Source organism: Hippocampus comes, unplaced genomic scaffold (assembly GCF_001891065.2).
Source record: "Hippocampus comes isolate QL1 unplaced genomic scaffold, H_comes_QL1_v1.1 scaffold446, whole genome shotgun sequence".
NCBI lineage: Eukaryota > Metazoa > Chordata > Actinopteri > Syngnathiformes > Syngnathidae > Hippocampus > Hippocampus comes.
The window spans coordinates 270,674-293,514 of NW_017805564.1; the positions used below are offsets into that span (position 1 = coordinate 270,674).

Below are 22,841 nucleotides of genomic sequence, written 5' to 3' on the forward strand. Positions count from 1 at the left end.
CCACACACACACACACACACACACACACACACACACACACACACACACACACACACGCACACACTGCACACACCCACATGAAATGAAAAAAATCCGTGAAAATAATAGCTCTGTGCTTAGCTTAGTTAAGCAGCAAGAGGGTGAAGAGAAGTCAGACGTACAGTGCATTTATTATGCTGAAGCATTTTAATTTAAGAAGAAATGCCATTTCACACTGCCTGACTTAATAAAGAGCAATGGCAATTTCACACTTTTGCTCACAAGCTCACCCAATCCGCACCCATACTCCTTTTTATTATTCTTTTTTAAATCCCCTTCGCCTACACACAAACACAATTTTGTTTTATAATTCAAAAATCTGTCATTCCTCTTGTTGAATTTCGACTTATTTTTGTGTTTCCAGTTTCTTGCTCTGGGGACACATTTTGGGAAGGTTTTCCTGCTGGACATCCAAGGAAATGTCACCCAGAAGTTTGAAATTGTGAGTTTACTGACTGATTAGATGCCAAAATAATAAGAATAATGATGCACATAGAAATCTGAAGGTTCTTTTTCCCACATTGTTTTCTTTGATTGATTGTTATTATTAATAATAGTGCAATTTTTTTTGTTTAAAAAAAAACAAAGATTTGATGTTTTGTTTTTTTTGAGGAGGCTGGAACGGATTGATGGTATTTCCATTCATTTCAATGAGCAACAGTGATTTGAGATACAGCCATGTTTTTTTTTGTCCCCGTAGAGCTCGGTGAAGATCAACCAGATCAGCCTGGACGAGAGCGGCGAGCACGTGGGCATCTGCTCCGAGGATGGCAAGGTCGGACAGCTTTCACCTTCTTGAGCTTTGAGCACACAAGTGGCACAGCACCATATTCCATCGGCACCCCTTATCCGCCACCAAACTCTGTGCTAATACCGTTGGACTGAAATATTGAACAGGTTTAACGGCACCAGTGTTAACCTGCCGTTTCAGCGCAGGAAATTATCTTTGTTACTGATGGTTATCGTCATCATAAGTTTGCCAGTCACACTTGAATTCAGGGGGCCCTTTAATCCCTACGAATCTAACTTAATCCTTAATTGCCGCTGAGATGCCATCAGGATCTGGCGTGATTTTACCCCCAGATGGCTGTGATGCACTAATGTCAACTTGGTGGTCCTCTTACAGTACACAAGAAGTGGCGGTAGAGTCGAAGATTAGCAAACTTTTAAAGCCCGCAGGGTTTTTTTTTTCCCCCGGAATCAAGGTGTGCACTAATTGGCGACCTGGTGGAACAAATCAAAGATGGGTTTTCCGCCGTTTTTCCCCGAAGGTTCGGGCTAGTTGCAGAGGCGGCAATTAAAGCGGAGGTGTTGAGTTATTCACCTTTTGTTGTTGCTTGTTGCAGGTGCAAGTGTTTGGCCTCTACACAAGAGAAGGCTTCCATGAGAACTTTGATTGTCCCATAAAAGTAAGTAACAGATGCCCTGTGCAGAGGAAAATTGGATTGCCCTCAAAATTCACTTTCATCTAAATGCTATCTGGCCTCAGATACATCTCTCACGCCAACTCTCCAGCTGGTAAATTGCCAGCTCCTTTCTTGGTCGGTACCTGTCACACAGAACAATGACACAGGAAAAAGGCAGCATGACGGTTAATGTGAAGGGCTGTCAAACAGCTGTTAGACGTCACGGCTCTGAAGCCACAAAAATTGCGATGTCATAATCATCCTGCTTCAGTAATCATCATCTACTGTGAGGGTAATGTTCCAGAGCACTCCGATACCTTAAATCAATCATATCAACAATCAACAATAAGTGAAATCTGCATTCTCGAGCCATATTTTGATTGATTACCAAAATACTGTACAGTGTTAAGTTTTTGTATTTACCGTAAACAAATCCAGTTGTTTTTTTTTTCCAAACGAACAAACTTGACTTACCTACAGTTGCTCTGTACGCGTTCTGGAAAAATTGAGTTCTGTGTGAATTGCTGATCTTACGGAAAAATGGGACACAAATTCCCACTCCCAAATTTTGAGCAAGGCCTTAAAAAGTGGGAGGCAACTCCATTCCGTATTTCCTCTCATCCACATGTGTCAATACGTTTTTTTTTTTCACGTGTGGTCTATTTCCTTAACTGGAATATTGAAAAACATCAATCCCATTTCACTTTCCCCAATGCTAATGGTGTCATCTCTCATGCTAGGTGGTGGCATTACACCCCCACTTCTCCAGATCCAACTCCAAGCAGTTTGTCACCGGCGGCAACAAGGTAACTTTGAATAGAATTTTGGATTCCCCTCCACCCCCTACTGCACCCCCCCCCCACCCCATTTGCCATTTCACTTTGTTTTTATTTTTGGGCCGTTCTATTCTCAAATCCATTGTTCGTGGTACATGCTGGCTATGGCTAAAGAAGACCATCTTTCTTTGTCTGTCTGCTGTGGGGGAGAAAAAAAAACAAGAAGAAGAAAAGAAAGCCTTTCTGTCTTTCTGGAGTGCTCTCGGGAGAGCGGCCCATTTTCACAAAGTGCTATCCAGTAATGCCAGACATTTCCGCACAAGAGTGGATCATTATCGAGATGCCACACCGTGCTGCCTTGACTTCTGAGTTTTTATTTGTGTCGTGAGCCAAAATTTGAGTTATGAGCAAGCTTGCCGCTCGATTTAAGTGAGGAATAAATGGAGCAGTTAGGATAATGTGATGCCCTTGCATGTGTGCAAGCCGAACCACTTTCACCTTGAACAAAACAAACAGGCAAACACAAAAATAGGACATAGGAACACTCACAAAAAGCGATTGTAGGCCACAGCTCACATCCGGACACGCACACACAGACTAAGGGGACAACCTTTGTGTCTCTCTTGGCTCTTTCATTATTTGCCTCTCCGAGGAACTATAGTGCGCATGCTTCAAAGTACACGCGCTTTGAATTTAGGTTATTGCATTCTATTATTTCACCACTAGATAGCACTAATTTGACACATTGTACCTTTTAAAACCTGAAAGAATAAATGTAGTGTTATCTTTTGGGGTTGGAACAGAAAAATGGCATTTCAATAGGCAAAATTGATACGATGTACAAATGGTCACAGAGGAAAACGAACCATGTAAGTGAGGGTACCGCTGTAGTTTGAAGATCTTTCGGCCAGGTGGACCCAATGTTGTGGCCGCTGAGTATTTGCGATAATGCCGTGGATTATTTTTAGATCAAGCACACTGACATTTATACATCGAGCAACATTTCTTTCCCGTCATTGTTAGCGTGAAGCTTTGCCATTTTCTTTGAATCGCCGCCGATTCCTCTTGCTGAAGGCCCCTGCAAGGTGCCTGCCTCGGAAATCAATGCGCCTCGACGGGAGACGCGTCCCATTCCAAAGAAAAATTCAATGTTCACTTCCGTTCTTTTGTCGCGCCGTCTCTTGGTGGGCCAAAGCGTTTATTGGTGGCTGGCTCTGGGCCTTCTCACTGATGTGCAGCTTTTGTATCGCTACAGTATATGTGAATTAAAGGACACATAAGCTCGGGCTAATCAGAAACTCGCTCAAATGTTCACTTTCGAACATGCTAACAACTAATATGCTAAGATATAGCATATGACCTGACTACAGAAAGCACTGGAGTAGTAGATGGATCAGGATTTTACCGATGGGGTCACTTTCAAATTGAAAAAAACTAAATGTATACAGTTTTTGTCATTCAAATTTTGCATTTTTTTTTTCATGGTGCTTTGATTTTCTCTTTGTAAATGTCTCCCATGCTAAAACAGCCGTGCTATTGTTCTCGGTGCACTTAATGAAATAGTCACCCAACAAAGGTTCCTTGCAGGAAGGAACGCCTCTCTGTCTGCAGCCCTCCCTCACCAATCCTCTGTGCATGCACTGCCCTCTATTGGTTGCATGACACTGCTGCTCCGCATTCTTCACTGACCTGTCTCTTTTGGCCTTTCCTTGAAGCTTCTCTTGTACGAGCGCAACTGGATGAACCGTTGGAAGACGTCCCTCCTGCACGAAGGCGAGGGCACAATTACCAACGTCCAGTGGAGAACCAACCTCATCGCTTGGGCCAACAATGTGGTACGCAACCCCTCCTGTGGCAGACCCTTTGTGATCAGGCAGGATTGAGACTTGATGCCGTATGTTCGGGTTAGGGCGTCAAAATCTACGACATCAGTGCAAAGCAACGTATCACCAACGTGCTGCGCGACGATGTCAGCCTGAGGCCTGACATGTACCCGTGCAGTCTGTGTTGGAAGGACAACACCACCCTCATCGTGGGCTGGGGCACCTCCATCAAGGTTTGCCATTTTAACTTGACCTGATCAAGCCACTTTTTTTGTAATTTGACCTCCTTCTGTGTAGATTTGTGTCGTAAAGGAACGACGTCCCACGGAAATGAGGGACCTGCCCAGTCGTTACGTGGAAATAGGTATGGAAAACTTCTGCAATGTCATAATGTGGAAGGGAATAGACGTTTTCTTTGTAGGAAAGTGCAACATCAGTCAGATGAAAATAGACTGTTAGTTGGCGGGGAACAGAAATTGTCATAATCACGGTTTGCTCAAATAAACAACATAAGATGTTCAATACTTTAAAAAAAATGTCCCATACAGTCTCCGCCTTCGAGACGGAGTTCTTCATCAGCGGGCTGGCGCCCCTGGCTGATCAGCTGGTCACCTTGTTCTTTGTGAAGGAGAACCCTGAGCACATGGTAAGCAAAACCCAAAAGGATTTGGGACCATATTTTTAATGTTTGTTTCGGGGGGGCGCCAGGATGTGGAGTTCCTTGCGCGGCCTCGTCTCGACATCATCCAGCCTCTGCCCGAGTCGTGCGAGGAGATCTCGTCGGACGCCCTGACCGTGCGCAACTACCAGGAGAACGAGTGTCGCGACTACCGTCTCGGTGAGACTGCCGTCACAGCAAATCCAGCAACATTATGTGCTGCTATTGGAGACGGAGCTCTGCGTCCAGAAACAAATGAATGGTGCTTGTTGAAAGTCACAAATAGTGAATTAAACCGTATCTTAACAGCCCCCCCCCCCAAAAAAAAGATTTGATTGTATTTCTTCATGTAGCTTGGCTTCATGATAAGTTATATCTAATCTGTTGTGGTGTGCAGAGCATTCGGAGGGCGAGTCGCTGTTCTACATTGTCAGCCCCAAAGACGTGGTGGTGGCCAAGGAGCGCGACCAGGACGACCACATCGACTGGCTGCTGGACAAGAAGAAGTACGAGGAGGCGCTGATGGCCGCCGAGATCAGCTTCAAAAACATCAAGAGACACGACGTGCAAAAGATCGGCATGGCCTACATCAACCACCTGGTGGAGAAGGGCGACTACGACGGCGCCGCCAGGTTTCTTTTTAATAATAGCTATTGGCATAAGGTACACCTGCACTCTGAAGTATAAGATCCCAATGTCTCATGCAGGAAGTGCCAAAAGATTCTCGGGAAAAACATGGAACTGTGGGAAAATGAGGTGTACAGATTCAAAACCATCGGACAACTGAAGGTAAGTCACAGTCAAGTAACATCAAATTTCAGTTTTCAAAACAACAATTTTGCTTGTCTTCAATTGTAGGCCGTCAGTCAGTATTTACCCAGAGGCGACCTGCGTCTTCGGCCGGCCATCTACGAAATGATCTTGCATGAATTCCTCCAAACGGACTACGAGGTATGGTACTTCCAAGTTGAATGGGCAAGTGTTGCGCATTTAAGCCTCTCAAGTCCTCAAAAGTGCGTTTTCTCCACCCGCGTGCCCACTTAGGGTTTCGCCACGTTGATCCGGGAGTGGCCGGGAGAGCTTTACAACAACATGGCCATTGTGCAGGCTGTCACCGACCACCTGAGCAAGCACCCTATGAACGCCACCCTGCTCACCACACTGGCCGAGCTGTGAGTCGCCATATTCGTAAAATAGAAGTTAAAAGGAATTAAATGGAAAGTTTTTCAAAAAAAGTGTTTTCATTTTAATCAACTAATTGAATAAAATCTTTCATTATGAAGACAATCACATTTAATCAAGTCAAAATGTCATTTCCATAAGCCTAATTTTGGATGCAAAAAGTGGAACCTCAACTGGGAAATACTGGACCAAAGAGAATTTACAGGACTTGATAGGAATTAAATATAAACTTGAAAATTATATATTAGACAGATACAATTTGAATGTATTTATTGCACAGCAAATGAAATGAAATGATGATTTGTCCTTTTTTTAATTTTTATTTATTTATTTTTTTTGCCTGCAGCTACACGTACGACCAGCGTTACGACCGCGCGCTGGAGATCTACCTGCGTCTCCGCCACAAAGACGTTTACCAGCTCATCCACAAGCACAACCTCTTCTCCTCCATCGAGGACAAGATCGTGCTCCTCATGGATTTTGACACAGAGGTTGGTCTTGCATCCTGCGTCACCACGGCGACCACTGTCACCTGATGGACGTTTTTGTGTGTGCAGAAAGCTGTGGACATGCTTCTGGACAATGAAGACAAAATATCAGTGAGCACGACATCATGTTCGTCATTTGTAAGTATAACTATGATGCTCACTGATTGTTTTTTTTTTTTTTTTCCGTTTACTTTAGATAGACAGAGTGGTGCAGGAATTAGCAGACAGGCCTGAGCTTCTTCATGTGGTGAGTGGGCAACCCTTATTCTCCTCCTCCTCCTTTTGTTGTTGTTGAGTTAGCGCTGAAAGTACTTTCGCTTGTCCCCGGGCAGTACCTTCACAAACTGTTCAAGCGGGACCACCACAAAGGCCAAAAGTATCACGAGAAGCAGATCGGCTTGTATGCCGAATTTGACCGGCCCAATCTGCTGCCCTTCCTGAGAGACAGCACACACTGCCCGCTGGAGAAGGTACATGTCCTATTAACCCCTGGACGGCTATTGTCGCAAATCGTGGTGTCAATTCAGGCATCAAGGGATGCACACCTGGAAAAACATCTCGACCATATACAAGTCAAGTCCTGTAATATTTGCACAATTTTTTTCCAAAAATAGGTTAGTTTAAATGTATATTTTCTGTTAATTTCTCTCCTTATTTTTTCATATTTAAAGTTTATTTATTCTAAAAAAAATATCTTTTTTTTATTTTATTTTTTTTATTTAAATGTTTTGTATCCATACTTATTTGTTTATTTAGTAACAATTTTGGGAGTGCCCACCACTGATCTAGCAAGTTCCTCTTGCAGGCTCTGGAAGTTTGCCAGCAGAGACACTTTGTGGAGGAGACCGTCTTTCTGCTCAGTAAGAATAAATCTTGACATTTGCTTTGCCGCATCCGTGCCGGAATCGACTGAACGCAAGTGGTTCCACAGGCCGGATGGGAAACTGCAGACGGGCCCTGCAGATGATCATGATGGAGCTGGAGAATGTGGACAAAGCCATCGAGTTTGCCAAGGAGCAGGACGACGCCGAGCTGTGGGAGGATCTCATCACCTACTCCATCGACAAGCCACGTGAGTAGCCCGACCACCGTCTTTGACACGGCCACCCTGACAAATGTCACGCAGTATGCTCTCGTTTTGCCTGATGAGTTTTACACAACTTTCTTTTGGTTTGCGTCGCCAGCGTTCATCACAGGCCTGCTGAACAACATCGGCACGCACGTGGACCCCATTCTGTTGATCCATCGCATCAAGGAGGGCATGGAGATCCCCAACCTTAGGGATTCCCTCGTCAAGATTCTCCATGACTACAACTTGCAGGTTCGTGCTCACATTTGCTTTCTGAATTTATTTGCAATCCTCCTTTCGCATCCTATTTCTTACAGAACAATGATGTTTTGGCTGTAAAATGACTAAATTAATCCAAATACAATCGCAACTCAATTGCAAACACAATTATTTAACATTGTATTTACATTTAATTCTAATTTAAAAAAAAAAAGAATATTGTGGAATCTATCTATCTATCTGCTCAAAAATATTTACAGATAAGTGATAACGGCAATATTTCTTTTCAAATATTCTCCAAATAATATTAAATATAGAATGCTTTATTCATTCATATTAGATGGCGGAAGAATGTATTTCCTCTTCATCAACAGATTATGCTACGCGAAGGATGTAAGAAAATTCTGGTGGCCGACTCGCTGTCGCTGCTTCAGAAGATGCATCGTACGCAGAGCAGAGGCATCGTGGTGGACGGTCGGTGCACTTTTTGCTGGTGATGTTTTCTACAGCCTGACCCATTCATCTGTTTACCGTCCGATTTGAGCCCTTTAAAAAAAAGGTATAGTCAGCTCTAGTTTTGCCAATTAAAAGCTGCTATGCTCTTACTCGATCACGAAAGACGAGATGGTGTCTTGAGTTGTACAGAAGGATGTCCTTGCGACGTTTGTCCTTTCGAGGGAGCTCTGACTTCATTCACACCTTTCCCGAGAAGATGGCATGTTTGTCTCAGTTGTCCCTTGACGTCAACTCACCAACAGTCCAACATTTACCACAACAATGTTGGATTATTGTGTTGCGTTGGTGCTGCCGAAGCTTCTGAGCATGATATTGCTTTGACAGCAAAATCTTTTTGGTCGTGGGCAGTAGGCGGGGGACACACTGAACCGGTTGCCAGTCAATCGCAGTATATATTCATTCTATATTCTTTAATTAATCAGCAAATTAATCAGTTATCAGAATTTTTTTCTGCCACATATTGGAATTGGCATTGGCCTCAAAAAAACTTGGTCGGGTCCTAGTATTATCATATTGAAACTCATGTATACTTTTGTGGGCTTTTCTTTGCAGAGGAGAACATTTGTGAATCGTGCCATGTGACGATTTTACCCTCAGGTATGTTGCACGGGAACACTTTATCTTATTTCTAGCTTACAAATACAGTGGATAGAAAAAGTCTACACATCTATGTTCAAAGATTTTGAAAGCATTTTCCATCATGGGGAGAACATGCAAACTCCACACAGTTTACAGAATTTAACAGAAACAAAAGGGAAATCTGCCTATTGAAGTCGTAAATGTGAGTCAGTACACACATGCTACCATTTAAAGTGCCCATAATTAACCACAAATGAAGTTCAGATGTTCTTGTTGGCTTTCCACATGAGTTAGAATCTGATTGGCTGATTCTGAACACAGCCATAACCACTAGCCTCAGTACACTCCTGTTAAAGTCAGCACACACTTGCCACCATTTATAATGCCTCTGATTAATCCAAATAAAGTTCAGATGTTCATCTTAATCACATGTTTTTCTGTCACAAAAATCTGACATTTGGACAGGGGTGTATATAATTTTTATATCCACTGTGTACTCTTGTGTTTCAGACATGGCCAAAGCTTTCAGCGTGGTGGTGTTCTACTGCAGACACATGTTTCATAAGGAATGTTTACCCTCCATGGGAACGGTTAGAAATATTAAAATCATAATTATCCTGCATGAAAATGTTTATTACACATATATATATATATATATATAGAGAGAGAGAGAGAGAGAGAGAGAGAGAGAGAGAGAGAGAGAGAGAGAGAGATTTCTTATTTTTGTTTTTTTGTTTTTGTTTTTGTTTTGGGCTAGACTCCCGGAGTGCAGTTTTGCAACATCTGCAGCGCAAAGAGGCGTGGGCCAGGAAGCAGCATCCTGGAGATGAAAAAATAACAAACAACAACGCTGTTAAACTTGCTGCTGATATGATTTGCCAGACCCTAAATAACCAAATAAAATCTAATTAAAAAAAACGTGGGCTATTGTTTGTGTTTGGAGATGATGTAATACTTATTTTTAAATCATTTCTGAGTGCAGGGTGTTGAACAAGTGTTTAGCATGTCTGCCTCACATATTTGTTTTGGCTTGATTGTTTTCCTTGTGCTTGGCTAGGTTTTCTCCAGTTACTCAGGCTTCCTTCCAAGTTCCAAAAACATGCATGTTAAATGCATTTAAAACTAGATTGTCCATATTTGTGAATGGTTGTCCATTTGTGTCCTCTGATTGACTGGTGACCAGTCCTGGGTATGCCAGGATTCTCTCTTAAAATCAGATATAATTTGGATGCATGTCTGGCAATTGGCTGGGGACCAGTTCAGATTGCATTACACTTCTTTCATCATAATGTCAGCAAGGACTCAAAGACAAGGGCATTGAAAAATGGACGGATTTCTTGCACACCCTTGCACCAACTTGAATGGACATCTGACATTTTTTAGAACCCACTAAAATGTGGGGACCTTTTTGCTTTTTTTAAATCTTGTTCTTGTTTCTACTTATATTTATTTTATTTGCTGATTGTGCGACATCCACAGATTGTTTCAAAACAAAAATGTAGGTAGCGGAATAACGTGACATCACATCCGCCGTCAGTCTCCGGAAGTACAGTTAATTTTTATTCACGAAAGGGGGACAAAAACAGCTGGTGTATACGAAATAAAGAACGCATCAAAGTGAGTTTCCTCGTCGTTTCTGTCCTTTTGCTGACGTTATTATCACGTGGGACGTCTTGTTACTACCCCCGTTAGTGTGTGTGGGGCTGCTGCTTTGTTTATTTGACACGCGAGCGGCGTTTTGTTGCCGAGTTGCTAACTTAGCTTTAGCCTCTATGAGCAGCACCGCACTTGTAGCTAACACTTTAGCCACTATTTGCGAACTCGCTGCCTTGTCTAGTATCACTACCCCTGCCCACTCGCCTTGTTTGCCCACTGAAATGTTTTATTAGGGCACAAATATACATGCCATCCTCATAACTAGTGCGTGTCGTGACGCGTTTGTTGTCCGCGTTGTTGTGTATCATTTCTGGCAAGTGTTGACGTTCGTCACCCACCAAACACCGCTGGGATGTGATCATTAAACATTGGGAGGGAGCAACCACGTCTGTAGTTGTTCGGTGTATTTATGAGTGGATCAAACGTTAAATGACTTGAGATGCATGCACGCTTGGGGATTTTAGTTGTTCGGTGTATTTATGAGTGGATCAAACGTTAAATGACTTGAGAAGCGTGCACGCTTGGGGATTTGTAACATCTTATATATAAAACGTGTGAGAGAAACCTTATGTAGGAATGTGTGTACACTTTCAAAGTATAGTTGATTCACATGTGACATTATCAGATCTATAATTTAAAGACAATTATAGTGATTAACGAGCATCATTTTGCTTGGACAAATATAAGAAAGTTTTGACTCTTTAATTCAAAGTCAAAGATGGCTGAGATTTTGGTGAAACAGAGCTTAGATCTTTAATAGTTTGTTTTATCTCTGCTTTTTTCAAAAGGTTCATAGAATTGGTAATCAAAATTGTGGCTCATTGTGTGACCCCTTCTGACAACCAGTCAGTGGTGAATACACACATGCCTTCACTTATGGCCCAAAAAATTGGTGTGTGTGTGTGTGTGTGTGTGCGTGCGTGCGTGCGTGCGTGCGTGCGTGCGTGTATGTACCCAACTTTAAATGTTACAATTACGATTGTCAGCCCCAACTGTTTTCTAAACAGAGAGAAGAAATAAATTGTACTCAACACATCCCACGCCACAGGATAATGTTTTTGTTATCTTTCTTTTGTTTTAACTGTCCTGATCTGTCGAATTTTTTACTCCCATTGACAGACAGCACTTTGTATGCAGCAATGCCTGTTATTATAGTGCTTCATAAATATAGTTGAATTATCTTTCACTAAAATGTTTCATTGTTTTTGACAGAATGCCAGCCTCAAAGCGAGGAACAGAAGAGCCCCTCGATCCTCAAGCGAAATCGAGGAGGTTGGATGACGATGGCGAAGCACTCCAATCCGAAACCGCACCAGCGATCAACAACATATCTCTCAAAGAAATCCATACGCATGAAATGATGGACGCTGTCGCTCCTCGGACCAAGAGGAAACTGTCAGAAGAAGCAGCAGCAGCAACGGAAGGGAACCCGGCCAAGTCCTCTCGACAGAGTACCCCAATCAGCAGTATTTTAGGTACGCCCATCGCCAAACACACAAGTGCCTCCTGTTGGGAAGCTCCGTCAGACAATGTAAACGCAGAGTTTAATGTTGACAACATGCCCGGCAATGGCAGCAAGGATGGACTTTTCACAGAGAGCGATGAGCCGAGTTGCATCCAGAAATACTCAAGCCGAGTACAAAACAAACTGGGCTCTGACTCAACGCAGGTGAGTGATGAGTTAGCGTCCGCTCCAACAGAATTTGTACAGAATGACCACAGTTACGGTAGAGCATCAGACTCCAGTTCTAACAGCATTTTGGATGCTACAGAAAAAAACACAAAGGAAATGTTACATTTTGAAGGTGCGACTGTTGACATCAAATTCACAGCTGAAGAAGAAGACAGAAAAGAAGCAGAGGGCCAAAGGCCAACTGCTAATCATGCCCAAGCATCGTCCTTGACAAAATCTAATTCAGCAACTGCTGCTGCCATCAGAAGCCAGTCACTGAGAACGTTTTATTCCAGCAATGGAGATGTACATCTTGAAACATTTGTTCATGGACCAAATTGTCAGACAGATTCCAGCTGTGAATCTAGAGAGACTATTTTGAGTGTGGTAAAGCAGGATTTTACACAAAATACAGACCTGGAGAAGCATGAAATGACGGCAGGTGATGTCTTAATGAGACTTAATTATGTATGTGGCGAAGATCCATTGCCTCCGACCACCATCGGTGAAGAAATTGTGTTAGAAAGTTGTAATCCTCAGACTAGCAGTGAAGAAAATCGAATATCCAAGTCAAATAAAAGCCCAGATACTCTTTTACCAGAAAGTGATTGTGACCGAAACCCAGGGAGTCAATTTAAAGAACTTCTAACATCCACATCGGAGAGCCAGACTAAAGAAAACCCGACTGTTAAAGACCCTGATAGCAACTTGGATAGTCATATTGAGAAAGTAACACCGTATTATCGAAATCCGTCGAGTGAGATTGAAGATGGTTTTACAATCGCGGTAGAAAGCAACTCAGACAGATGTACCGAAGAAAATCAAGGTAGTCTTGCTGATGAAAATGTGGCATCAGCGGAGCCGGACAAAAAGCCAGTGGGCCAAATTGAACTTGAGTGTCGTGGAACCCCAACAGGTCTGGCTGAGTCGCTTTCAAAAGAGGCCGAAGTTGTGCCAGAAGAGGTCCTCCTAGGAAATTACATTGCGGAGAGTTCAGTCCAAGAAATTCTAATCGATCCATCTGACGAAACCGTTGATACAATGGAATCTGCTTTGAACCCAACAAGTCATGTGAAAGCAAATCTAAGTGGTGCAGAGTCCGAGAGAAACCCAGACAGTCCGACCGAAGATATTTCCATTTTGAAGGAAACTGTTCCCACATCGCAAGAGGTATTAATTGAAAGACTTAATGCAAATGATCAACTAAAGGCTAGTAGAAGTCCAGCTGATGATAATCGGACCGAAAGAGGTCAAAGTGGAGTAATGTTAATAGATTTGTCAATTTTGAAAGAAAAAGTTCCCACATCACAAGAGGTCCTCGTCAGAAGTCTTGATGCACAAATTGAAGAAATGCATATCGAGAGCCCTGTTCAAGAAAATCTAACAGTGGGGTGCTGTAGTCAACCAGAAACTGAAAAATATGTATCTGAAAATCAGTCTCTTTCAACGGAACCCACACCACGAGAAGTCCTGGTAGACCAATTAACTGCTGTGAGTCAAGTTAAAGACTTCGGTGAAACCCTAAAGAGTCGAACTGAAGAAATCAATGCAATATCAATGGTGTCTGATATAAAGCCAGTAAACCTCGTTGAAGACAATATATTAGCAAGTCCTTCGCTTTCTCAAGAAACTGAAGAGGTCTTCAGAGACAGTTTTAATGCAAAACGTTGGGTCCAGGAGAAGCAAATGGAATCTGAGAGTCAAATCCTCCCGAATTCCTCTGAAGAAAAGAAGGAGCAATTGCCAAATTCACGTGATGGCATCAACAAAATAACTGAGGTGTTGACACCCCACTGTGAAGTGGCCTGTGAGCAAAACAGGACAATGGAGATGCCCCGTGACTATGTCATTGTCTCTCAGCCACAGACAGATGTGGAAAAGTCATCGGAGGGAAGATTAAATGCTGCATCACTACAGGAGGAAATCAATAAGCAACCCAGCCAAAATGTTGATGACACTGCAAATAAGGATATGATGAGCGGAAACTCCTCCAGTTTGGAAAAGGAAAATATGTGCTTTGAATATTCTGCACCAGCAATTAACAAAATGAACACCACGGCTTCAGCTGTTTCTGAGAACGTGCAGCATCCTGCCTATTCATCGGAAATAGACCCTTCTAATAACAACGAACAAAACAATCACAGTGACATGAATCTTGGAATTGGTGGATGCCTACAAAATGAAGACGAAATGAATGAAAACATCACAGAGGACTCAAACATTTCTAATGCAGAAATGGTGCGAGATGCAAACGTCCAGAAGAGCCCAGAAGTGAGTGATCACACCACTGATGTTACCCAAAAAGTTTTTTTACCTGAAAATTTCAAGAACAGCGGAATTGAAGAACATATCACTGTTACAGAGAAACCAGAAGAAGCACACAAGGGAGACGTAAATCCAAATTACCACATGTATGACTGTGGAAGCAAGATCAATTTTGACTCTGTCGCTACAACTGTGAGTCCACCTGACCACCAAATACAAAGCACTGAAGACCTGGTGAACCCTCCGGATGAATCAGAAAATCAAGTTGTCCAAGCAGAAATTGACGTACGTCCAACAGTCGACACGCCTTCTAAAGCCGTCTTGGAAGAAAACCAGGAAGAGGCAAAAATACTGAATGCCCTTGAGAATCGGGCAGAAGTATCTGAAGACATGGAGCATGAGGAGTCACTTGTTCAGAAGCATAAGACTACATTACCATCAGGGACTTCTTCCGAGACACAAAACCTGGAAGGTCAAATGGTGGAGACTTCTCACTTGGAAAGACATGAAACTGAGCTGCCACATGAGCTTTGTCAAGATGCTACGAGAAATCATTCAAATGAAGATGCCACAAAGAACCGTAAAGATGCCTCTTTGCTAGGTTCTGACCCAGCAGGAACCGACGAGAAGCAAGAAGTCGCTGAACTTGCTCTAGACGTATGTGAAGTTCAAACAGGTCCAGATTTCACTGCAAATGATAACAAGGATTCTATACAGTGTGTCACAGAAGTAGAAATGGTAGAAGAAGAAGAGGATGAACACATGAACATATTCTTGCAGAATAATGAATTCTCAGAAATCATCACGAGCAGTTCAAATGCTGCTGTAAACCAAGAAGAGATGGACGTACCAGTAGCACCTGATTCTGTCTTGATTCCAGCTTCTACTGAGGAAACACAAGTGCAGAATGCAGACGGTGTGTGTGTTATTTCTGAGGTTCAGCTCAAGCACGTAATACCAGAGACAGCGCACACTTTTAATGCAGTAACAAGTGTTGTTCAAGGTGACGGGTTGGCTAAATTGGCTGCTGTTGGTTCGGGAAATCCTGGTCTTGATCACTTTGCCTTGTGTGAATCTGACCATTCATCATTAGAAGAGGAGAAAAGATGGCAAGATGAAGACACTACTGCAAAGACAGTCAGTAATCATGACTCTGAAAGCGCTGAGGTCCAAGTTGTTGTTTTTGCACCAGCAGCTGACACTGCTACTATACCCACAACTTCAGAAGAGCAGAGCGAGGCAGTCACTCAGTCACAAGCGGAAAACCAGATCGTGTACGAGCCTATTAGTAGTCCAGAGAGTAATGGAGATGCAGATACTGTTATAGCCTTGGAGAAGCAATGTTTGGTGTCTTTCAAGGACATATCAGGTATGCAAGACATGGAGGAGCACTTGTCTACTAATGAATGCATGGAGGTTAGTCATTTGCAACTGGAAAATGAGGCAATGGCTACCGAAGAAGGAGCAGGTGGCCAAAGAGCAGTTGAAATGGTGAAGCTCCCACCCTCCACAACTTTTCCACAGACTGATGCAGACGGAGAAGCTGCAACACCTTTAGAGATGCAAAATTTGGCGTCTTCAGGGGACATGTCAATTACTCAAAACATGGAAGAGTTGTCTGCAAGGATGAAGGCATGTCCTTTGCAGCTGCAAAATAAAACTGCTACAGAACAACCGAGAGACAACCAAGCAGCAGTTGAAATGGAGGACGTACAGCGGGCCGCCACATTTTCAGAGTGTGATGGAGATGACGCTACTGCTTTGGAGAAGGAAGCATGGGTGTCCTTGCAGGAAGCACCAAGTACTCAAGACAAACAGGACGTAACTGCTAATGAAAGCGTGGATGGTAGTCATTTGCGACTGGAACGTGATGAAAGCGAAAAAGAGGAACAGACAGATGGCAAAGCAGCTGTTGAAATGGAGGAACAGCAGACCACCATAGTTCTAGACAATAATCTAGTTGGTAACAAAGATGGAGAAGCTGCTGTGGCTTCAGAGAAGCAATATTTGGTGTCTTCAGAAGACATACCAATTACTCAAGACATGAAGGAGCACTTGTCTCCTAATGAAAGCATCAAGGATAGTCATTATCATCTGGATAATACCAGTGCCACTAAAGAACAACCGACAGACACCCAAACTGCACTTGAAATGGAGGATGTACAACTGGCCACAACTGTTCCAGAACGTAATGCCGATGCCGCCACTGATTTGGAGAAGCAAGATTTTGTGTCTTTAGAGAGCGCACCAAGCACTCAAGACAGAAAGGACGACATGCTTGCTCATGAAAGTACGGAGGCAAGTCACTTGGGACTTGGAAATGACAAAAGAGCGAAAGAACAACACACAGACAGCAATGCGACAGTTGAAATGGAGGCACAACAGACCACCACAGTTCCAGAGAGTAATGGAGATACCACCATTGATTTGGAGAAGTGCGATTTGCTGTCTTTAGAGGAAGTAGCAAGCAGTCAAGTCACAGCAGTCATACTCACAAATGAAGGTGCGCGGGCTAGTTATTACCAACTAGAAAGTGATGAAAGTCTTAAAGAAGAGCAGACAGTCGGCAATGCATCAGTTGAAATGGAGATACATCTGAATGCCATTGTTCAAGAGAACAGTTCAGATAGAAACAAAGATGGCAAAGTTGCTGTGGCTTTGGAGAACCAAGAATTGCTGTCTCCAGAGGATTTACCAAGTAACCAAGAAATGGAGCAAGACTTGTCTCCTAATGAAAGCATAGAGACTAGTCCTTTGCAACTAGAAAATGGGAAAGGTTCTGAAAAGGAACGGACAGACATCCCAGCAGTAGTTGAAATGGAGGAAGAACAGACCACCACAAATTCAGAGACTCGTCAAGAGAGTAACCAAGCTAGAGATGTTGTTTCCGATTTAGAGAAGCAAGATTTGTTGTCGTCAGACATGAAGGGTGACTTGCAACTGGAAAATGAGGAAACTGCTGAAGAGGTTCAGACAAATTGCCAAGCAGCAGTTGAAATAGGTGTGCAAGAGACTGCTACAGTTCCAGAGACAAGCCCACATAGAAACCAAGATGGAGGTGGTGCTATGGTTTTGATGAACCAAGATTTGGTGTCTTCAGAGGATGTATCAAGTAACCAAGAAATGGAGGACTTGTCTCCTAATGAAAGCATAGAGACTAGTTGTTTGCAACTAGAAAATGAGAAAGCTGCTGAAAAAGAATTGACAGACATCCATGCAGTAGTCGAAATGGAGGAAGAACAGACCACCCCAATTTCAGAGACTCGTCCAGAGAGTAACCAAGCTAGAGATGTTGCAGATGTTGAGAAGCAAGATTTGTTGTCGTCAGACATGAAGGGTGACTTGCAACTGGAAAATGAGGAAACTGCTGAAGAGGAACAGACAAACATCCAAGCAGTGGTTGAAATAGGTGTGCAAGAGACAGCTACAGTTCCAGAGATTAGTCCACAGAGAAACCAAGATGGAGGTGGTGCTATGCTCTGGTTGAACCAAGACTTGGTGTCTTCAGAGGATGTTTCCAGTAACCAAGAAATGGATGACTTGTCTCCAAATGAAAGCACGGATACTAGTCATTTGCAACTAGAAAACAAGAAAGCTGCTGAAAAAGAATTGACAGTCATACAAGCAGTAGTTGAAATGGAGGAAGAACAGACTACCATAATTTCAGAGACTAGTCCAGAGAGTAAGCAAGTTGGAGAAGTTGTTGCGGGTGTAGAGAAGCAAGATTTGGTGTCGTCAGACATGAAGAGCGATTTGCAACTGCAAAATAAGGAAACTGCTGAAGAGGAACAGACAAATTGCCAAGCAGCGGTTCAAATAGGTGTGCAAGAGACTGCCACAGTTCCAGAGACTAGTCCACAGAGAAACCGTGATGAAGGTGGTGGTGTGGCTTTGGATAAGCAAGATTTTGTGCCTATAGGGGATCTATCAAGTACTCAAGACATGAAAGATGACTTGCAATTGGAAAAGGAAGAAACTCCCAGTGAAAGACTGACAAAAGCAGCAGTTGAAGTAATGGAGCTACAACAGACTTCTACAGTTCCAGAGAGTTCCACACCATCAGCTGCAACGATCAATTCACCAGATGATTTTGCCCGCAAAGACAAAAGTGTTTCTACAGAATGTGCGGTTGTTGCAGAGGTTTCTGAGCACCACCTGCAAGACGACCTCCCAGTGAAGACACCTTTGGCCTTCCCTGCAGCGGACCTACCAGATGATGCATCTGAGGAATATGTCATTCTCGAGCCAGTCCCAGAAAGCAAAATTCACTTAGATATTGTCTCTCAAGCTGCAGTCGCATCGGGTTTGTCCGACCCCTGTTTGGTGACCCAAGTGGATCCAAAATCTACGATCACGGCTCCAAATGGACCTCAACAGACCTGCATTTTGAAGGCTGAAGAGCCGACCCCTGAGGTCAAAGTTGCTGCAGGGACACCTTCAGGTGAAGAGGCAAAAGGTCTCTGCGCACCACCTTCAAAAGAACTTACAGAACAGTTACCATCAGACAACTTGCTTCAACCTTCATCTGTCATGATAGAAACGGACAATTCTCAAGCTCAAGGTAAGGATATTGTGGCGACAGAGGACAGCGGGGGTGACGTTGCCCTCCAGGAGTTGCAAATTCTGGAAGACATGGAGATTGGACATGAGATCGTAGTGGTCGAGGTCGGGAATGTAGAAAACAATGACATTACAATTATTGACAAAGTTGCCACTCAAGCGCCTTCTCCTCAAAAGGCCTTGGAAAGGATTGAAAATGAAGATGTTTCAAAGACCAACAACTCATCTTTAAAGCCAGACGGTGACAGCAAGGTTCTTCTTGAGAAGCCCAAGAAGCAAGAAATGAACACCCAGGCAAGAACCAAAGCGCGTCTGGCCGCACTGGCAGAACAGAAAGCTGCTGCCATGAAGAAGACGGCCAACAGACAGCAGCTCAACCTTTTAGCCTTGTGTCAGGAAATTGCAGAGGATATAGCCACAGACAGCATGCTGTTAAAGAGGATTGAGGAGGAAAAACAAGCGGTAGCCAAAGGCGAGGCCGCCAAGAAGGAAAATCCATCTGTGAGCGCGCATAAAGTGGCCCCTCTTGACCTCAAGCCCCAGGCTGAACCTGAAAGCTTCTCAGCGCAGGTGCCTCCTGTAGAGGAGCCCCCTGCGGTGCAGCCTCCCACTGTTGAATCCAAGCTGGCAGTGGACCCTCCAAAGAGGCGTTTCTTTGTCTCACAAGTTTCTGTGCCTCTGAAGGCCCATGAGAAGAAGAAGCTAACTCGATATCAAAGGCTAAGACAGGTCGAACTGCAAAGGGAGAAGATGTCATGGGCGCGCATGAAGAAAATGAAGTCTGACCAAGCAAATCAAATGTTCTCTGACATGGACTGGCAAGCATCAATGTTTACGCCAGTTCAGTTTACCATTAATGCCACGACCACTGACCCTGCACCCAAAGCCAGTTCATCCTCCCTTCCAAGTCCTCCCTTAAGTAGCAAACCTGCATCACCCAAGCCAGAAGCTCCTGAGTCTCAAAAAAGTGAAGCTGCTAAAACAGAAGCACCCAAAGTGGATGCCTCCAAGACAGAACCAGAAGGCAAAACTCAACCTGCAAAAATAGAAACTCCTCCGACTGAACTGCCGAAAGTCGAAATCACAAGAGTAACAAGGCAAAGTAGTAAGGCTCAGACCGCTAAGGTCACCCCTCCTGCAACTCCCACCCCTAAAGTCACCAGGTCATCTGCCAGGAGGTCTCTGCCGGCTGTCCCCCCACCCATGCCCAATGGACTTAAAGCGTCAAAACCGCAGCCAGTTGAGTACAAGCCATACAAACCGCGCCCTAGGTATTCACCTGATGATTTTGAACTGGACGATGACCCATTACCAGTTCCTCCAAAGAGGTCTGGTCCTCTGCCTAGACCTGGCCAGCTTCGCAGTCAGTCAAATCCCCTGGCCCAGTCGAACGCCACACCTCAGCTTGCCAGCCGAGCAAAACTTCAACCCTCAACCACTCCTGCTGGACAGATCCCAGGTCAGTCAAAGCCCACCATTTCAACCTCAGCTCAGTCCAAACCCACCTGCTCTCCTGCTCCACAACGTCACATCGCCCCTACTGGCCAGTCAAACGCCTCTGCTACATCTGCTCCTGCCAAATCGTCGCCTTCTGATGCAGTTCTGCAATCAAAACCCGACTCGGCCGTGACAGGGTCGCATCAGGCGCTGTCTGTTTTGCCCCAACTAAAAACAGCTGGCCCTGCTTCAGCTCAGACCAACCTGCCAGTGGCTTCAAACATGTCCCAGATGAAGCCTTGTGGTCCTCCGTCTGATGGCGTGCCAGGTCTTGCGAAAACCCACCAGGCTGAGGCATCAACAGACAAGGAATGCAAGGTAACAAATTTAGATAATATTCAAGATATCAAACCATTTTGATGGTACTGTACTTAAAATAAAAATAAATAAAAATCTCTATATTTTTTGTAGGGTACTCCTGCTTCATCAAGTCCAACTAAAAGTCCCCCTCCCTCGGAAGAGAGCTCTAATCCGCCTGATTTGCAGCAATGTGAAGGAAAGCCTGCTGGTCTGCTTTGTCTACTTTTTCTTTTTTTTTTATTTTTAAAAACCTTTTCCCCGACTTCAAATCTTTTGTGGTGTACAATAATTGTTTTTCCAACAGTCGCTGATCAATGCCAAAAGACTGATGATACCTCTAAGACAGCCCAGGTTGACCATGCATCAGAAACTTCCGATCAAGAGTAAGTCCCACTGTTTTTCTCTAAACAACTGTGATATGCATTCATTATTTTTATTTTTTGCAGTGGTGCGGCGAAGCAGCCAGACGTAGAGACTCTGCAAAGAGAAGTGAAGAAACTTGATGAGGCAGACAAAGACGACAGCCAAACTAGTGATGTAAGTCAATTAAAGGAAAATGTGAGGAGTCAAGTCCGTGTACTGGGATACGAGCATGCATTTCTGTTGTCGTCGTAACACAGGATGCTGGACAGAAGCACTTTGGAGCTGTGGCCTGCAGTGTGTGTGGGATGCTGTACTCCGCCGCCAACCCTGAGGACGAATCGCAGCATTTGCTCTTCCACAACCAATTCATTAGTGCCGTCAAATACGTGGTGAGAGGAGGGAGATTTGTCATCAATTGGGTCATCTCGTATACAATGAGAAACTTGGATGTTTTATCACAGGGATGCCCAACCTTACCGCCCGTGCGCGCATACACACACACGCGCGCGACAGAAAAACGAACTAGATACAAAGCAAGACTTGAGTTTGTAAGAAGGAAATCGCTGCCACGGGGAGGCAGGGCTGTATTAAGTGCACAAACATCCCTATCATAGCTCGCACGTACCATTGTAAAATGCTATTCCTGGTGCTCCAGATTCCCATTCTTTGACACCGCTGTCGGTGAATTGCAGATCAAACGAACTTTGAATGAGAAAAAAAGATGTATCTCAACAGTACTATTGTTGACTGGTCGACTGTTTTATAATGTTGTGATTGCCAGGGCTGGAAAAAGGAGAGGATCCTGGGAGAATTTCCTGACGGCAAAATCATCCTGGTCCTGCCTGATGATCCCAAATATGCTCTCAAGAAGGTACAAAAAATTACCCTTAGCGATATTGTAAAGAACGCACTAAAACAGAGGTCTCAAACTATATTGTCATCAATCGTAAGTGTTATGGAAGTATACCAAAAATGATGCTTTTATGGCCATGTTTAATTCTGCACTAAAGTAAATTTGTTGTCCCTTAAACTTGTTGTCCCTTAATGGTACATAAAGGCGCCAATTGACTTCGTTTGTCGCCGCTCAGGTTGAAGAGATACGGGAGATGGTGGACAATGACCTCGGCTTCCAGCAGGTGGGGACAAAGTCTCCCGCCCTGACCAAAACTTTTCTCTTCATCACCAATGACAAGAAAGTGGCGGGATGCCTCATAGCCGAGCACATCAACGAGGTGAGTCCAACGTGACGGTAGAAAGTTGTACACTCAGCACGCCTACGTCACGGCACGCTGGGACGCTCTGCGCAGGGCTACCGGGTGATCGAAGAACCCGAACCCGAGGGCTCGGAGGGGGAGAAGGTGATGTTTGAGCGTCAGCGGGCGTGGTGCTGTTCCACCACGGCCGAACCGGCGCTCTGCGGGATCAGCCGCATTTGGGTGGTGAGCATGATGAGACGCCAAGCCATCGCCTCGCGCTTGGTGGAGTGCCTCAGGTCGGTGCCCCCTCGCCCACATGTACTAGCCAGTCAAATTGATCCATATTCTGTCCAATAGTTAGTGAATCACTCTTCAAAATGTATTTGCATTTCAAAATGTGTTTTTACTGAGTTCTTAACATTAGACCCCTCAGTGTGATCCATATGTTGCTTGACCAAAAATGCATGGTCAGTTTGACCAATTAATTCAGTCAATATTTAATGCTATTAATATATAACTATTATGTCTATCACTCACTTTTTTTTTTAACATCCAAAATTTGTTTTCGCTTTTTTTT

General features: G+C 44.0%; 1 protein-coding gene across 6 annotated transcripts in view; it reads left to right on the forward strand.

Moving 5' to 3' along the window:
• Positions 1 to 22,841, forward strand: part of vps41 (VPS41 subunit of HOPS complex) — a 31,004-nt gene that overhangs the window by 6,182 nt on the left and 1,981 nt on the right. For 2 of the 6 annotated variants that reach the window (XM_019879884.1, XM_019879885.1), the window contains exons 7-26: positions 3,937 to 4,056; positions 4,131 to 4,277; positions 4,342 to 4,408; positions 4,593 to 4,690; positions 4,753 to 4,882; positions 5,100 to 5,334; positions 5,410 to 5,491; positions 5,561 to 5,653; positions 5,747 to 5,874; positions 6,231 to 6,375; positions 6,442 to 6,483; positions 6,569 to 6,619; positions 6,705 to 6,842; positions 7,178 to 7,232; positions 7,304 to 7,444; positions 7,557 to 7,693; positions 8,035 to 8,134; positions 8,729 to 8,773; positions 9,266 to 9,345; positions 9,513 to 9,593. In XM_019879884.1, the coding sequence (XP_019735443.1) occupies positions 3,937 to 4,056; positions 4,131 to 4,277; positions 4,342 to 4,408; positions 4,593 to 4,690; positions 4,753 to 4,882; positions 5,100 to 5,334; positions 5,410 to 5,491; positions 5,561 to 5,653; positions 5,747 to 5,874; positions 6,231 to 6,375; positions 6,442 to 6,483; positions 6,569 to 6,619; positions 6,705 to 6,842; positions 7,178 to 7,232; positions 7,304 to 7,444; positions 7,557 to 7,693; positions 8,035 to 8,134; positions 8,729 to 8,773; positions 9,266 to 9,345; positions 9,513 to 9,593 (2,115 nt within the window). Of the gene's footprint in view, positions 1 to 358; positions 482 to 739; positions 815 to 1,385; positions 1,449 to 2,185; positions 2,252 to 3,936; positions 4,057 to 4,130; positions 4,278 to 4,341; positions 4,409 to 4,592; positions 4,691 to 4,752; positions 4,883 to 5,099; positions 5,335 to 5,409; positions 5,492 to 5,560; positions 5,654 to 5,746; positions 5,875 to 6,230; positions 6,376 to 6,441; positions 6,484 to 6,568; positions 6,620 to 6,704; positions 6,843 to 7,177; positions 7,233 to 7,303; positions 7,445 to 7,556; positions 7,694 to 8,034; positions 8,135 to 8,728; positions 8,774 to 9,265; positions 9,346 to 9,512; positions 10,373 to 11,623; positions 20,724 to 20,816; positions 20,914 to 21,009; positions 21,089 to 21,151; positions 21,243 to 21,325; positions 21,458 to 21,849; positions 21,940 to 22,156; positions 22,301 to 22,375; positions 22,561 to 22,841 lie in introns of those variants that run through there. The other 4 variants (XM_019879886.1, XM_019879883.1, XM_019879882.1 and 1 more) reach the window with 4 other exon arrangements.